At 38.9% G+C, this 16,010-nt stretch overlaps 1 protein-coding gene and 1 pseudogene across 2 annotated transcripts in view; one reads left to right on the top strand and one right to left on the bottom strand.

Annotated features, from left to right (window-relative positions):
- ENDOV (endonuclease V) overlaps positions 1-16,010 on the top strand; it is a 78,291-nt gene that overhangs the window by 11,509 nt on the left and 50,772 nt on the right. For both annotated transcript variants that reach the window (XM_074224966.1, XM_074224967.1), the window contains exon 3: positions 15,377-15,511. In XM_074224966.1, the coding sequence (XP_074081067.1) occupies positions 15,377-15,511 (135 nt within the window). The remainder of the gene's footprint in view (positions 1-15,376; positions 15,512-16,010) is intronic.
- Positions 11,071-11,708, bottom strand: LOC141514283 (solute carrier family 25 member 16 pseudogene; annotated as a pseudogene).

Raw genomic sequence — 16,010 nt, 5'->3', positions numbered from 1 at the left:
AAAAAAAGTGTACTTCAGTCTGTGTTCAGATTTCAACAACTCTGTCTCTGGGATGAGTTGCCTTCTTTATCATAAGTCCACCAGGGAAACTACTTCAATATTTTCCCCACAGTTGCTATTACTAACTGTATTTCCCTCCACTCTGTTCCTTCCCACTCTCATCTATTCCATTCTCTATCTCCTTTCACCCTATCCCTGTTCAGAAGTGTGTTATATCTGAGTACCCTCTCCCATGATATTCCCTATCTTATATCACCTACTCCCCCCCTTATCCTATCCCTTTCCTCTCATATTTCTCTAGATTAAGATAGATTTCTATATGCTATTAAGTATGTATGTTATTTCCTTTCTGAGCCTTTCTGATGAGAATGAAGACTCACTCATTCCCCTTTGCCTCCCGCCATTTCACTCCATTGAAAAAGTTTTTCTTGATCCTTATGTGAAATATCTTAGCTCCTTCTTCCTCTCCTTTCCCTTCCTTCCTCCTTTATCACCCATTGACTCCATCTTTTCACTATTTTATACCATTATATTCAGCTCACTCCTGTGCCTTGTCTATATATGCTCCTTCTAACTGCTCTTATAAATGAGAAGGTTCATATGAGTTCATATGAGTTATCAGTATCTTCTTCCCATGCAGAAATACAAACAGTTCAACATCGTTAAGTTTCTCATAATTAGTTCTTCTTGTCCACCCTTCTATGCTTCACCTGAGACCTGGAGATCAAACTTTCTGTTCAGCTCTGGTTGTTTCAATAGGAAAGTTTGAAAGTCCATCTTTTACCCTGAAAGAGGATGTTCAGTTTTGCTGGGCACTTGATTCTTGGTTCCAAGCCCTATGAGCCCTTAATGTAGTTGCTGCCAGATCCTTGTAATCCTGACTTTAGAGCTATGGTAAATGAATTGTTTTTTTCTGCCAGCTTTTAATATTTTCTCTGACTTGGGAGTTTTGGAATTTGGCCATAATATTCCTGGGAGTTTTTCTTTTGGCATCTCTTTTAGGAGGTGATTGGTGAATTCCCTCAATTTCTATTTTACCATCTGCTTCTAGGATCTCAGGGCAATTTTGCCATATTATTTCTTGAAAAATGAAATCTAGGCTCTTTTCCTGGTTGTGATTTTCAGGTAGCCCAATAATTTTTAAATTATCTCTTCTGGATCTGTTTTTGAGGTTAGTTGTTTTTCCAATGAGATATTTCACATTTTCTTCTAATTTTCGATTTGTCTGGTATTGTTTTATTGCTTCCTGATTTCTTGCAAAGTCATCAGCTTCCTTTAGTTCCATTCTGCATTTGAAGGAGTTATTTTTTTTAGAGAAGTTTTTTTATCTTTTCCAGCTGGACAATTCTGCTTTTTAAGGCATTCTTCTCATTTGTCTTTTGGGTTGTTTGTTCGATTTGGCCTAAACTGTTGTTTTGTTGTTGTTGTTGTTGTTGTTGTTGTTGTTGTTGTTGTTTTAGGTTTTTGCAAGGCCAATGGTGTTAAGTGGCTTGCCCAAGGCCACACAGCTAGGTACTTATTAAGTGTCTGAGACCGGATTTGAACCCAGGTACTCCTGACTCCAAGGCCAGTACTTTATCCACTACGCCACCTAGCCACCTTAAACTGGTTTTTAACATTTTATTTTCTTCAGTATTTTTTGTTATTTCTTTTACCAAGCTGCTGACTTGGTTTTCATGATTTATCTGCATTGCTCTCATTTCTCCTCCCAATTTTTCCTCTACCTTCCTTAATTGCTTTTCAAAGTCTTTTTTGAGCTCATCCATAGCCTGAGCCCATTTCTATTTCTCTTGGAGGTTTTGGATACAGAAGTTTCAATTTTGTCATCATCTGAGTATGTATTTTGATCCTCCATGGGACTGAAGTGATTTTCTATGGTCAGATTCTTCTTTTTTCTGTTATTTGCTCATTTCCTCAGCCTATGACTGATTTACCTTACTTCAAAGCCTTTGGTGGGGTTTGGGGACAATCCACAGGGACCTTAATTCCTCCAAGGTCTTATGAGAGACTCTAACTGTTCTCTTACCTGTGCTCTGGTATGTGCTCTTGTGCTCTGCCCTGGAGCTATGAGGAGTGTCCCTGCTTGGCTATTGGGGCCAAGACTGTGACCTGGATCTGAGTGTGGGCAAACAACAGAGTCCTGCTCCAGGGAGAGCAGAGAGATCTCTGCAGTCTCCCCCAACCCCCTTATCATCTGTGGCCTGAGAGCTCTGGAAGTACTGGGTGGCTTCACTGATTTCCACTGCAGGTTCTCACTGCAGGGCTTATTTTAGGCTGGTGCTACACTCCCTGCTCACTCTGGTGCGGCAGAGTTCTCTTATCCCCTTCAAGCTGTCCCTGGTGATCTCTGGGCCAGGAGGTCTGGAAACTACCCCCTCTGCCAGGGACCTAGGCGCCCTATGGGCTGTTTCTGGAAGGCTAGAGCTGACATGCTCTGGCCTGGCTGTGCTGCATCTCTTTCCAACCACTGCTCCTGGTGAAACAAACCTTTCCTGTGGAATTTCTAAATTGTTTTGGACTGGGAAATTATATCACTCAGATTTTCTGTGTGTTCTGCCCCTCAATTTTGACCAGAGTCATAATTTGATGGCTTTTAGAGATTTTGGGAGAACAGCTTTCTGAGAATTCCTGCCTTTGTGCCTTCATCTTAGCTCTGCCTAAAAAAAAAGCACTCCTGTGCTTTTTAGCATTATGTTTGCAGCCATATAATCAAATGCCTTCAATGAGGACAAGCATGGTATCAAAGTCAGCCTACCACACTGATAGTAAATTATTCAACTTGTAAAGGCTATAAGCTAAGACCATATCATCCATCCATGGAGCTATCAGTTATAGCAAAAGGAGAAGTTTTAAATACTGTGTATAAGCTTACTTACTTTGGCCTTGATGATGAGGTTGATGAACACATTGTCAGATCTAACTCAGTGTTTGAAAAGCTCTGAAGGAAAGTGTGGGAGAAAAGAGGTATTAGACTGAAGGTCTACAGGGTTGTTGTGCCGACTTCATTGTGGTATGCTTGTGAAACATGGATTAGTATAATAAAGCTATATCAGGAAATTGAATTGCCTCCATTTGAATTGTCTTAGGGAGATTCTGAAAATCACCTGGCAGGATTATGATGTTTGTCCTTCATTCTTTTTTTTTTTAAAGGTTTTATTTGAGTTTTACAATTTTTCTCCCAATCTTACTCCCCCCCCCCCCATGGAAAGCAATCTGTCAGTCTTTATTTTGTTTCCATGTAATACATTGATCCAAATTGAGTTTGATTAGAGAGAAATCACATCCTTAAGGAAGAAACAAAAAGTATGAGAGATAACAAGATCAGACAATAAGATATCTGTTTGTTTTTTTTTTCCTAAATTAAAGGGAATAGTCCTTGAAATTTGTTCAAACTCCATGACTCTTTATCTGGATACAGATGGTATTCTCCATTGCAGACAGCCCAAAATTGTCCCTAGTTGTTGCACTGATGGAATGAACAAGTCCATCAAGGTTGATCATCACCCCCATGTTGCTGATAGGGTGTACAATGTTTTTCTGGTTCTGCTCATCTCACTCAGCATCAGTTCATGCAAATCCCTCCAGGCTTCCCTGAATTCCTGTCCCTCCTGGTTTCTAATAGAACAATAGTGTTCCATGACATACATATACCACAATTTGCTAAGCCATTCTCCAATTGAAGTTGTCCTTCATTCTTGAAGAAGACCATAACATGGAGATGTTACCATAGCAAGCACATGAATTTAATTTGAGTGGGGGGGGGGGGGGGCTGTGTTAAGTTACTAGCCTCACTTTCTCTTCCAGAGTCATCAGGGTCCAGTGGACTTGACCAGGATCACATAGCTGAGGCTGATTTTTAAACTCAGGTCCTCATGACTCAAGAGTCAGTGCTCTATCCACTGCAAAAAAACAAAACAAAACAAAAACCCCAAAAACAAAACAAGAGATCCTTTCTCAAACTAAATTGCCCAAGCATTCAAACTCTACTGCAGAGAGTGCAACTCTATTGAGCTCACCATGTTGTTTGAATGCTAAACACATGTTTGTCTAAAAGAATTATTTTATGGAGAACAAATCATGTTGGTCAGAAAAGGACGCTTATCTCTTTTAAGAACTCTGGAATTGATTACATGACATGGAAGACACTGGCACATGACAGTTCAACACTGTATGCCCTCATTAGTGAAGGTCCTGTGCTCTCTGAGCAAAGCAGAATTGATGGTAACTTAAAAGAACATGAGATAGACAAATTTAGAGAATCCACTTAAGATATTTACATGGATTTTTTGGATCCAACCTGTGGTGGAGCCTTTCAGTCTTGTATTGGCCTGATCACCCACAGTCAGACACACTGTAACTTACTCTAACATAGTGATGCTCCTCAAAATGTCTTGTTCAGGGGCAGCTAGGTGGCGTAGTGGATAAAGCACTGGCCTTTGGAGTCAGGAGTACCTGGGTTCAAATCCGGTCTCAGACACTCAATAATTACCTAGCTGTGTGGCCTTGGGCAAGCCACTTAACCCCGTTTTCCTTGCAAAAAATATGTCTTGTTCAGAAGTAAAAATAATACTCCAAGGTGGTCTGATCAGACCTTCCATCTTCTGGATACTTTAATTCCTTATAGCTCTGGTTTCTGGTTCCATGTTGTTGGTTCTTACCTAATATTCAGCAGTCCAGTATTGATTCTTATTGAGCTTGCAGCCCACTAAAACCATTGAGTAGAAGACATTTACCACTGCTTCCTCATTGTGTCCTCATAAAAATGATTACCCAGTCCATTTATCCTAAAGAAATTTAATTTCATTAGATTCTTCCCAGTTATTCTAGCCTCTTACTCCCTTCCACACACTGTACAATCCCTGACACTGATATTCACTAATTTGTGAATAGGCAAATCACTCAATCTTGCTAAACATAAGTCTCCTCTCCTGTAGAATTTGGACAATCATGCTTGTAATATTTACCTCTTAGGGACATTGTGAGCAAATTTGTGAACCTTGAAATACTTTATTAATTTAATCTCTAAATATAATTTAAAATAACCTTTGTGCTTTCTCTGGTATTTTTCATACAGTTTGGTTTATTTTATTTTAGTCTTCCTCATATCAGTCTTACAGGTTTCTGCTACTGTTTTTGTATGTATTCTTTGTTATGTATCCATTCGTGTTTCATCTTAAAACCTGATTATAACTCTTCTTATCTGCATTGTTTTCTTTAGATATCTTTGCCTTTTATTCTTCATATGAATTGTACAAAACTAGATGGTAAAGTGGATAAGATGCTAGGCCTAGGGCAGGGAGACTCATCATCCCGAGTTCAAATATGACCTTAAATATATCATACAACCCTTTTTGCCTCAGTTTCCTCATCTGTAAGATGAGCTAGAGAAAGAAATGACAATACAATATTTGTGTAAAGAAAACCCCAAATGAAGAGTTGGACATGATTGAAAAATGACTGAACAGCAACAGAAATAATGCAATAATTTCAGTTTTTAAAACCTTTCCTTTTTGACCCATTTTTTTTTTTAGTTTTTCCACCCTGGAAACTTAATTTTTCTTTGATATTTTTGAAATATGATTTCCTAAAGTCTAGGGTGTGTGTGTCCTCTTCTACCCAGTGTTTCCCATTCAGTGTTATTAAAAATTTAAAGATGATGCTGTTGCTTTCTTCCAAGATTTCTGTCATTTCCATGACTTGGCACTGTTTCTTTATTGGTCAAAATTAATTTGCTTTTGCTCCCCTTTTTTTTCTTTCTTTTTTTTTGACCCCAGCTATATGCAAAAGCAAGGCTCAACATTTATTTCCAAAACCTTGAGTTCCAAATTCTCTCCCTTACACCCCACTCCCCCCCCCCCCCCCCCCCCCCCCCCCGCATTGAGAAAGCCAGGTATTTGTGTAATAGACTATTGTGTGTGGGGGTGCTGTAAAGCTTCATCACATGGCATCCTTTAGCATCAGAGCATTATTTACTGGTTGATTGTAGAGTGCCACAGGAGTGGGTGTGAACCAGGGACTGGGGAGGATATTTAAGCACTTGTATTTGGTTCTCATTTATGTAGCTATCATCATCATTAGCATTCATTATTGTAATAGAGAAAATTTCCCTATTCGTGTGCTTTACTAAAGGAATAATGTGAGTATACCTTGGATTTGGTGGAGCCAAAATGATTACAAACTCCTCACCTGTTAATTGTAAAGAGTGTATAGGCACTTCAGTAGAAACATATGGAGGCACCCTAAATTTCCCAGCACTTTTGACTGTCAACAGTTTGATAAGAGTTGGCTTGCTGCCAAAACTGCATACTGGTTTTTCCATTCCATCTCCTGCTGGGAAACTGTCATACCCCATGATTGTCTTTGATGGGCCCCTGGGAGAGGGCCCCTTTCTCTGTTTAAATTTCCTTGTCTGCATTCTGCTGATCAGTGTCCTGCCTTTTTACACTTTAGGCACAGAGTTTTAAGATAATGTTCCCTGACTTTTCTGGGTTTAGCTCCTTGGGCACTCCAACACTCTTTCTTTAAATGTCCAGGTTTTCCACAAACAAAGCAAGTCTATTTCTCTTATTTCCCATGTGCATATTAGCAAATGCCTCTGTCATTAATTCTGTATGATACACCTGAGACCCTATTCAGTCACATCTTTGAATCATTTCCTCAATGGTGGCATCCCTTCTTAAGTCAATCATTGCTTTCTGACAGTCAGCATTTACATTAGCCCATACCCATTGTTTCATTAATACATCTATTCCTACTACATCTCCTAAAGTTCTTCCTACTGCCTCCTGTAACCGGGCAAAGAAATCTACAAAAACCTTATCATTTCTTTGTCTAATAAGTGCAAATGGTTCTTTCTTATCATTTTATATTGGAATACATACCCAAGCATTCTTTACACAGGTAGCAATTCTTTCATATGTCTCTAACCTTTAATATAGTTGGTCTACATTGTTGGAAAATTGACCTGTGCCACTTAATTGTTCATAATATGTGGTGGCATTGGGACCTTATGCATGCCTCAAAGCCATCTGTCTACATTGTTCTATAAACTCTGTCATCCAAAAGATAGATTGTTTGGGTGACAAACATGCTCTGTTTCCAATCATTAGGTATTAATATGGAGTATGCAAGAGTATCCAATTGTAACTGGACAAAAGGTGACCTTGGCTTGTATTTCCCTATTGCCTTCTTTAAATCTCTAACTGCTTTTATATCTAGTGGCCTATGTCTTTGCCTAAGGTTTCCTGGATTAAAAGGATCTGACTCCTCAGTAACAGGATATGACTGAAACTCAGCTCCTAGATCCATCAAACTGTCTTACTGATCTTTTGCTTTTTCGATGACCTTTTGTACTGCTGAAATCTCTTCCCTAGGTGCTGTAGGACTGATCCTAGGTTTTTCTTGATAATACTTCATTATTTCTGCCTCAGGCCATGGATGTGAATACACTTTCCCTTTCCCTTCACTTTCCTCCACACCTCCTTGTTCCAACTTCCTTAAAATCAGCCCCATGGTAACTTAACATGTTACCTCTTCTGGAGTCCTTTGCTTTGGAATGTCACCTGGATTCTCTTGCTTGTATCTGCTGGTCCTTATCCTGTACTACACTCAGGTAGCTCTGCCTTTGTATCCCTGTACGGGTGCCATTTGTTAAGTTCCTGTTGACTAGCTGCTCAGGATGTGTTAGCTAGCCTATCCTTACCCAAGTGAATGTTGAAGAGGCAGGAGACATGGATGAAAAGGATGACAAGTTCTCCATAATCTCCTAGATCTCCAAGTACTCCATTTATTGAACTAAATACAAGTGCTTAAATATATGGTCCCTAGTCCCTGCTCTACTCCCACTCCTGTGGCACTCTACACTCAACCAGTAAATGATGCTCTGATGCTAGAGGACACCAGGTGATGAAGCTTTATAGTACTCCCACACACTACATACTTGGTGTAGGTTAGAAATGTATAGCCATAAAACATTACTACAATAGTCATGTTATAAAAGTAACATAACACCCCCCCCACCCCCCAAAGAAAGAGAAGTCTCAAGAAAAATAAAGTGAGAGGTGTAGCTAGGTGGCACAATATATAGAACACCAGCCCTGGAGGACCTGAGTTCAAATCCGGCCTCAGACACTTAATTGCCTAGCAGTGTGACTTTGAGCAAGTCACTTAACCCCATTTCCTTAAATTAAATAAAATTTAAAAAAAAGAAAAAGAAAGTAAGAAGAAAAAGAACATGGGTTTTAGTCTGTATTCAGATACCATCAGTTTGCTCTTTGGGGTGGAAAGCATTCTTTATCATAAATATCACAAATCCATCAGAGAAACTGCTTCATCTATTTTGTTTTCTGCAGTCGCTATTGCTAGCTGTATTTCCCTCTATCCTATTCACCCCCAACCCCAATTATTCTGGGTGTTGTATCTGACTATCTTCTCCTACAATCTTCCATCTCTTTTATCTCCTACACTTCCCCTTCCCTCCCCTCCCTGTCCTATCCCTTTTCCTCTCTGAATTTCCTATAAGGTAATACCCAATTGAGTATGTATAATATTTCCTCTCAGAGCCACTTCCAATGAGAATAAAGGTTCTCTCACTCCCCCTCATCTACTCTATTGCAAAACCATTTCTCCCAGTCCATTCCTTTCTCACCCATTATCTCTATCTTTTTAATATAGCTTCAAATTCAACTCCTTCCTGTGTCTTGACTCTATATATATGCTCCTTCTAACTGCCCTAAAAAATGAGGTTTATGTGCATTATCAATATCATTTTCCCATGCAGGAATGCAAACTTCAGCATCATTAAATCCCTCATTTGCCCTTCTCATCCATCCTTTCTAGGTTTCACCTGAGTCCTATACTTGAAGATCAAACTTTCTGTTCAGTTCTGATTGTTTCAACAGGAAAATTGAAACATTGTATGTTCATTGAATGTCCATCTTTTCCCCTGAAAGAGGAGGTTCACTTTTGCTGGGTGATTAATTGTTGGTTATAATCCAAGTTCTTTTACTTTATAGAATAACATATTCCAAGTTCTATGCACCTTTAACGTAGATGTTGCCAAATCTTGTGTTATCCTGACTATAGCACCACAATATTTGAACTGATTTTTCTGACTGCTTGTAATATTTTCTCCTTGACTTCGGAGTTCTGAAATTTGGCTATAATATTCCCCGGAGTTTGAAGTTTGGCATCTCTTTCAGGAGGTGATTGGTGGATTCTTTCAATTTATATTTTACCCTCTGCTTCTAGAATATCAGGGTAATTTTCTGGGATTTTTCCTTGAAAAATGAAGTCTAGGCTCTTTTCCTGGTCATGACTTTCAGGTAGTTCAATAGTTTTTAAATTATCTTTTCTGGATCTATTTTCCAGGTCAGTTGTTTTTCCAGTGAGATATTTCACATTGTCTTCTAGTTTTTCATTCTTTTGGTTTTGTTTGATTTTTTTCTTGATTTATCACACAATCATCAGTTTCCCATAGCTACATTCTATATTTGAAGAAATCATTTCTTTTTTTTCAAAACGTGACTAAAGCATATTTATTTATTATTAAATCTCTGAATATTCTATAAATGGCACAGAATGAAAATTTTCCTTCAGTAAAATATTAGTAGTTTCCTTTCAGGGGATAATGGAAGATAGCTGTTGTCAAGGCTGCTTGAGGTGTTTGGTAGAGTATAATCCAGAAGGGAAACCATACACAGTTCTAAGAACACATGCAGCTCCATCAACTGATAGGGTTTATAAATCAAACAAATATTTATCTGATGAAGACGTCAAAACAAAATAGACCCAGTTCATCCAGTTTTTCCCAAAAACTTATTAATTTACAAAGGCCATACAGAACTGCTTATTCTCTTCAACAAAAACAAAAATGGAAGCACACAGTGATTTCAACTAATTTTCTAATGACTCACTTCTTGGCAATGATTTTATATATCATGTCTTCTAAAGTCATATTTACCACAATAAATAAAAACAACACTAAAATAAGTGGCTACAAAGAACAAATTCTGGCATTTGTTAAATTGCTTAATTTTAAATAACAGGAGATCACTAGGAATTATATTTAATATTTCCATTATGTAAATTTACATGACAGAAGAGTCTCATGGAAGAACATTTTGATACAGTATTATATTAATGCACATATCATTCTAATGTATTTGTAAGTACAGTAAATACCCTTTGATCCAATAATGGAGATGCTTTTATTATACCTATAACAACAGGAACCAACCACTCCTACAAATAAAATCTCTCAGGGCTGGTCAGTTTTTTGAGATCAGTAAGGTTAATCACATTTTTTTTCTAATTGCCTTTTGGGGATAGGCTTTCTTTTATAAAAACTATATAAAATATCCCATAGTATCAGAGAACTTTTTAAAAATGAGAATAACTGCAAGTAAGCTCACTTAGTTTCTGAATCATGTTATTACTTTTATGTCACATTTATAATTTTATTATAAAATGACATTTTAGTCCCATGGTATATTGTATTCATTTTGACAAGAAACCAGTCATCACCATCCACAAAATGTCACCCTTTTAGTGCCGGCTTGAACAGTGCACTTACCCAACTGGGCAAGATAAAATTTCAATATACATTCTTCTTACACTAATCACAAATTATTAAATCTAGTTTATAAAACAAAATGAACATAGTTCATTTTAAAATGCAGCATAGTTTTTCATTAAGTCCTGAATAAGGCTGGGATTTTTTTTTTGCCACAGTTATTAAAAAAATGCTCAGAAGAACATGATAAAGTTAAGAGTAAATCTTGGAAAACCTATAATGGACACCAATGAATCAGCAGTTTCTCAGACCTTTCAGTTATTTTAATGAAACTGATTAACTTAATAAAACTTCCAGAGTTGTCTTAAAGAGGTGTTTCAGATCAGAAAACCACAAATTATGGCATCAAAAAACAACAGGAAGCACTTCTGGTTTCTGGCTTTAAAAAAAAATCAAGTAGTCCAATGCCAGGACTATCAGTGACAATGTAATTTTCCACTTACTTAATCCACACAACTCCTTCCTGGCCAATGCCAATAGTAAAGTAAAACATATATATTTATATAACAGATATACATGTATCGATCCCAGGACAGTTTCTAAAGGGAAAAATATGACTTCAGTTGAGGTGCAAAAACTGCTTCATGGGCTCATAGGTTGTGAACGCCACAGCCTGGGAGGGAACACAGCGAATGTAGTTAAAAGACAGGCTCCGATAGAGTCCTCCGTGAATTCCTTGGTTTCTGTAGACATACTTCAGTGTCTTCAACATTGTAAGGCACTTTGCAGAATCTGGGAGAAAAGTCCCTAGTTGCATTCGACGATGGGTTACGTCAAGTGGATAAGATATTGTCTGTGCTATTGCTCCAGCGATACCACCACAAAGGAAGTTTATATACGTTTTCAAAACTAAGACATTAGGATTATCTGATGAAGGTCTTCCAAGCAGGGTTGAAGCATGGGAGAGACCAATACTCTTTAAGGTACCAAAAGTAAAAAATGAAACTCCTGCATAGGGAGCCATTCCTACAGTGGTAGGCATCAATCCTCTGTAAAACCCCCGAAAGCCGCCCTCCTTTGCATAAATTGTTTTGAATGCATGAACAATTCCTATGTATGTGTGTTCTCCTTTCACCTGGAAGGCCAAGTGAACTCTGACCACGTCAAGTGGATAAGTACAGATGACTGCTGTCATACCTTTTTTTAATGATCAAAGGACATAAACAATTGCACCCTATGGAAAAATTCTAATCATCATTGCTCCATTTCCATTATATAATCCAAGATATCCTTCCTTTTGGGGGACTGCACACAACGCAGAAAGCACTCCTAAATGTTTGTAATGGTGATTATGTGCCTGTAATGGTGATTATGTGCCTGTAATAGTATCTTCACTCGATCCAAAGGTGCAGTGGTGGTTTTGGCACAACATCCTGCAATACCTCCCACCACGAAGGAGCGCAGCCAGTACAGGTTCCTGGGAGCGGACGCTTGGGCCCCGGCTCCCCCTACAGCCATGGGGCGGCCCGCTGCCAAGGCACAGTCAGAGAGGCAGCGGCGCCCGCTGCCTGGGCATGAGGCTCGCTGAGGAGGCTGAGCCAGCCAGGCGCGATGGGACAGCCCCAGAGCTCCGAGGCCGCACAGCCATGAGAGCTGCTGGCTAGCGTGGGGTGATAACCAAAAATCATTTTTCTTCAGAGATCTTTTATATCTCCTTTTCCATCTGGCCAGTTCTGCTTTTTAAGGCATTTTCCTCCTCATTGACCTTTTGGATTGCTTTTTCTATTTGACCTAAACTAGTTATTTTCTTTGGTATTTTTTAATTTGTAATTCCTTCATGAAGCTGTTGACTTTGTTGTCATGATTTCCTGTATCACTCTCATTTCTCTTCCCAATTTTTTCTCTACTTCCCAATACTGATTTTCAAAATTTCATTTTAGCTCTTCCATAGCTTGAGACCAATTCATATTTTTTTTGGGAACTTCAGGTACAGAAGTTTTGATTTAGTTATCTTCTAAGCGTATATTTTGTTCCTCCATAGGAACAAAGTAATTGTCTTTGGTCAGATTTTTTTCTTCAAATGTTTGCTCATTTCCTCAGCCTATGACTTAATTTAAACTCTTTGTTAAGGTGGGACTTTGCTCCTGGGTACTGTCCCATACTTTTGAGAGTTCTTGCAGCTGTTTTCAGGGACACCCCCCCCACTGGGACCTCAGTTCCTCCAAGGTCTTATAAGAGGCTCTGACTGCTCTCCGGCCTGTACTCTAGTCTATGGATGACTCCAAGCACTCCCATCTTCCTTGGAACTGTGAGGAGGATTCCTGCTCTGTTATGACAGTATGGGGCCTCAGACTGCAATCTGGATCTGAGTATGGGGAAAACAACAGAGCCCTTCTTCAAGGAGATTAGAGATACCTCTGTAATCTCCCTTGACTCCTTTGCCTTCCATAACTGAGTTCTTTGGAAGCAGCTGCCAGGTTGATCCCTGCTGGGTGGTTCCCCAGACTTACTTCTGGTCCTGGGACTGGGGCTGTACTGAGGCCCACACTGGACTGGGCTCCCATCTCACTCTGGTGTGGCAGAGTTTTCCTGTTGAGTTTCCCAATTGTCCGGCATTCCTTGGGCTGAGAGGTTGGTCAGTAAACCAACACTGTTTCCACAGACTCAGGCATCCACAGGGATCCAGGAACTGCCTATGGACTATTCCTGGATGGCTAGAGCTGGTTTGTTCCAGTGCAGCATGGGTTATGCTGTGAGCCCTTTTTGGCCCCTGTGTAACAGAACCTTTCCCACAGATCTTCAAAGTTGTTTTGGTTTGGAAAATTGTTTCTCTCAGGATTTTTGCCACTCCTGAATTTGGTGAGAGTCATTATTTAAAGGCATTTGGATTGGTTTGGGGAAGAGCTTGCAGAACTTCCTGCCTCCCCTCTGCCATCTTGACTCTGCCCCCCGATTCTGCTACTCTTGTGGGATCTTAGGGGATAAAAACAACAAAATTTCTTCATCTGTAAAATAGAGATGGTAATACTTGTAGTATATAATTCACATGTTATAAGGGGTCAGATGCTGTGTTTGAAAAGCATGATATAAACCAGTCAGCTATGAGCTACCATCACTAGTATAATTTCATTTTTACCACTAGTAATATTATTATCTATTTCTGTGTTTCAATTATATGACTAGATTGAGAATAGCTAGGAGAAGCTTATACTTTGAAGGGCCCTAGTTAAGGAAGAATGTTTAGAGAGACTTAGAACAGTAAACCCCATGAAGATTTTCCAAAGAGTCATATTTAGGTGTGAAGAATATTTTTTTATTTTGCTTTTGATTGTTATTTTATTTTTTCTAATTACAGGTTATGAAAGTTTTTCAACATTCATCTTCTTGCAAATTTATGAGCTATACAATTTTCCTTTACCCTCCTTTTCTCTTCTCCCCTCAATGGCAAACAGTCTAGTGAATATTGTACATGTACATTTGTGTTTAACATGACTACATATTAGTCATTTTGTGCTTGAGGAATTGCGATTAAGAGAAAAGAAAAGAAAACCATGGGATAGGAAGGAAAAACATTAGAGAAATTTTTAAAAAGTGAACATAATGTTCTTTCAGATTCTGTGATTTTCCAGTTTGTTTGTTTGTTTCTCATCTGGATGTGGATGGTGTTGTCTATAACAACAGGTGTCTCAGAGTTGTCCTACTCTCTGAACTGCTGGGAGGAGCTGCATCCATCCTAGTTGATCAACTCACAATGCTGTTAATGTGTACAATGTTGTCTTGGTTCTGCTCCCTTTGCTTGGCATCTGTTCCTGTAATTCCTCCCATGCTTCTCTAGAGTCTGACCATTCATGGTTTCTTATAGAACAGTAGTACTCCATAACATTCATATACCATAACTTGTTCAACAATTCTCCAATTGATGGGCATCCTTCTCGATTTTGTGGAGAATATTTAAAAAGGGGCCATATATGGTTTTATATTTGCCTTCCTAGGATAATAGATCTGGAGCTGGAATTTCTATTCCAACTCTATCATTTACAGACAAATAATCTTTTTTTTTAATTTAATTTTTATTTAGTTTTTGCAAGGCAGTGGGGTTAAGTGGCTTGCCCAAGGCCACACAGCTAGGTAATTATTAAGTGTCTGAGACCGGATTTGAACCCAGGTACTCCAGACTCCAGGGCTGGTGCTCTATCCACTGTGCCACCCAGCCACCCGAACAGACAAACAGTCTTATAGAGGTTAAATGACTTTTACCTATGGTCATATTGGTATTAAGTAGCAGAACCAGAATTCTCATGCTTCTTTATCAGGAGAATTTTGCTCTCCTAAGTTGCTTGACTCTAAACTCTGTGTTCTTTTCACAGTACCACATTGCATAAGATGATTTTATGTTTAAAATACTTTTATTACTCTCTCAAGTTATTATGTTTTTTTGCTTTTTCTCGACCCCTTTTCATCTACCATTCATATTGACCTAAATCTCCTTTATCAGAGGAGAGATCTGTGGGAGAGGGGAACAATAAAGAGAGATGTAGGTGGAGTTGAAAGTAGAAAAAAGGGGTCAGCTACATGGCACAGTGGATAGAGCACCAGCCCAGGAGTCAGGAGAACCTGAGTTCAAATGTGAACTCAGACACTTAATAATTCCCTAGCTGTGTGACCTTGGGCAAGTCACTTAACCCCATTGCCTTAAATAAATAAATAATTTTTTTTAAAGGGTGAAGAAAAGGAGGCAAGGGGTTAGGGAATAGAATAGAATAACAGAGAAAGTAGAATAAATTAATTTCTAAGAATAGTAAAAAAAGATGTTAAAGGTGAAGTGCTCAGTGACTCCTTAATTTATTTTTTTCCTGATGGTAGGTGCTATATGAGGAATGCCGAATGGTTAACCTAACAGCTCCCTATGTGTCTGGTTTCTTGGCATTTCGAGAAGTCCCCTTTCTGGTGGATGCTATTCATAGGCTACAGAAGAAGGAACCTAGTCTCATGCCCCAGGTACTTCTTTCTTTTTTAAAAAATTTAATATCTTTTTGCTTTAATTACATGTGAAAAGTTATATAGTCATGCAAATCATATTTCCATGTTAATAATGTTATAAAAAAACACAACAGGTACCTCCTTTCTAAGAATGAGGAGTGAAAAAGGGGAAGATGGAAGGGATTGATATTTAAAAGATCGGTACTGCCCTTCCATCCAATCTCTCACCAAGCCCATCTGATCCTAACCTGGGAAGAGAAGGGGAAAATTTCCCTTTGCCATTCTGTGCTCATGAGTTTGACCTTCCTGTCTTAGAGCTTCTTCAAGAGCAGTTCCACTGAGAATTAAGTGAAGATTGGCACTATGAACAGGGACAGCTAGCTGTCACCTGGAGTCAGGAGAACCAGATTTCAAATCAGGCCTCAAGACACTCAGTAGCTGTGTGACCCTGAGCAAATCACTTAACCTGTTGATCTCAGTTTCCATAACTGTCAAATGAACTGGAGAAGGAAAGTGC

The sequence above is a fragment of the Macrotis lagotis genome, chromosome 2 (assembly GCF_037893015.1).
Source record: "Macrotis lagotis isolate mMagLag1 chromosome 2, bilby.v1.9.chrom.fasta, whole genome shotgun sequence".
NCBI lineage: Eukaryota > Metazoa > Chordata > Mammalia > Peramelemorphia > Peramelidae > Macrotis > Macrotis lagotis.
This window is presented reverse-complemented; position numbering and strand designations above follow the sequence as displayed.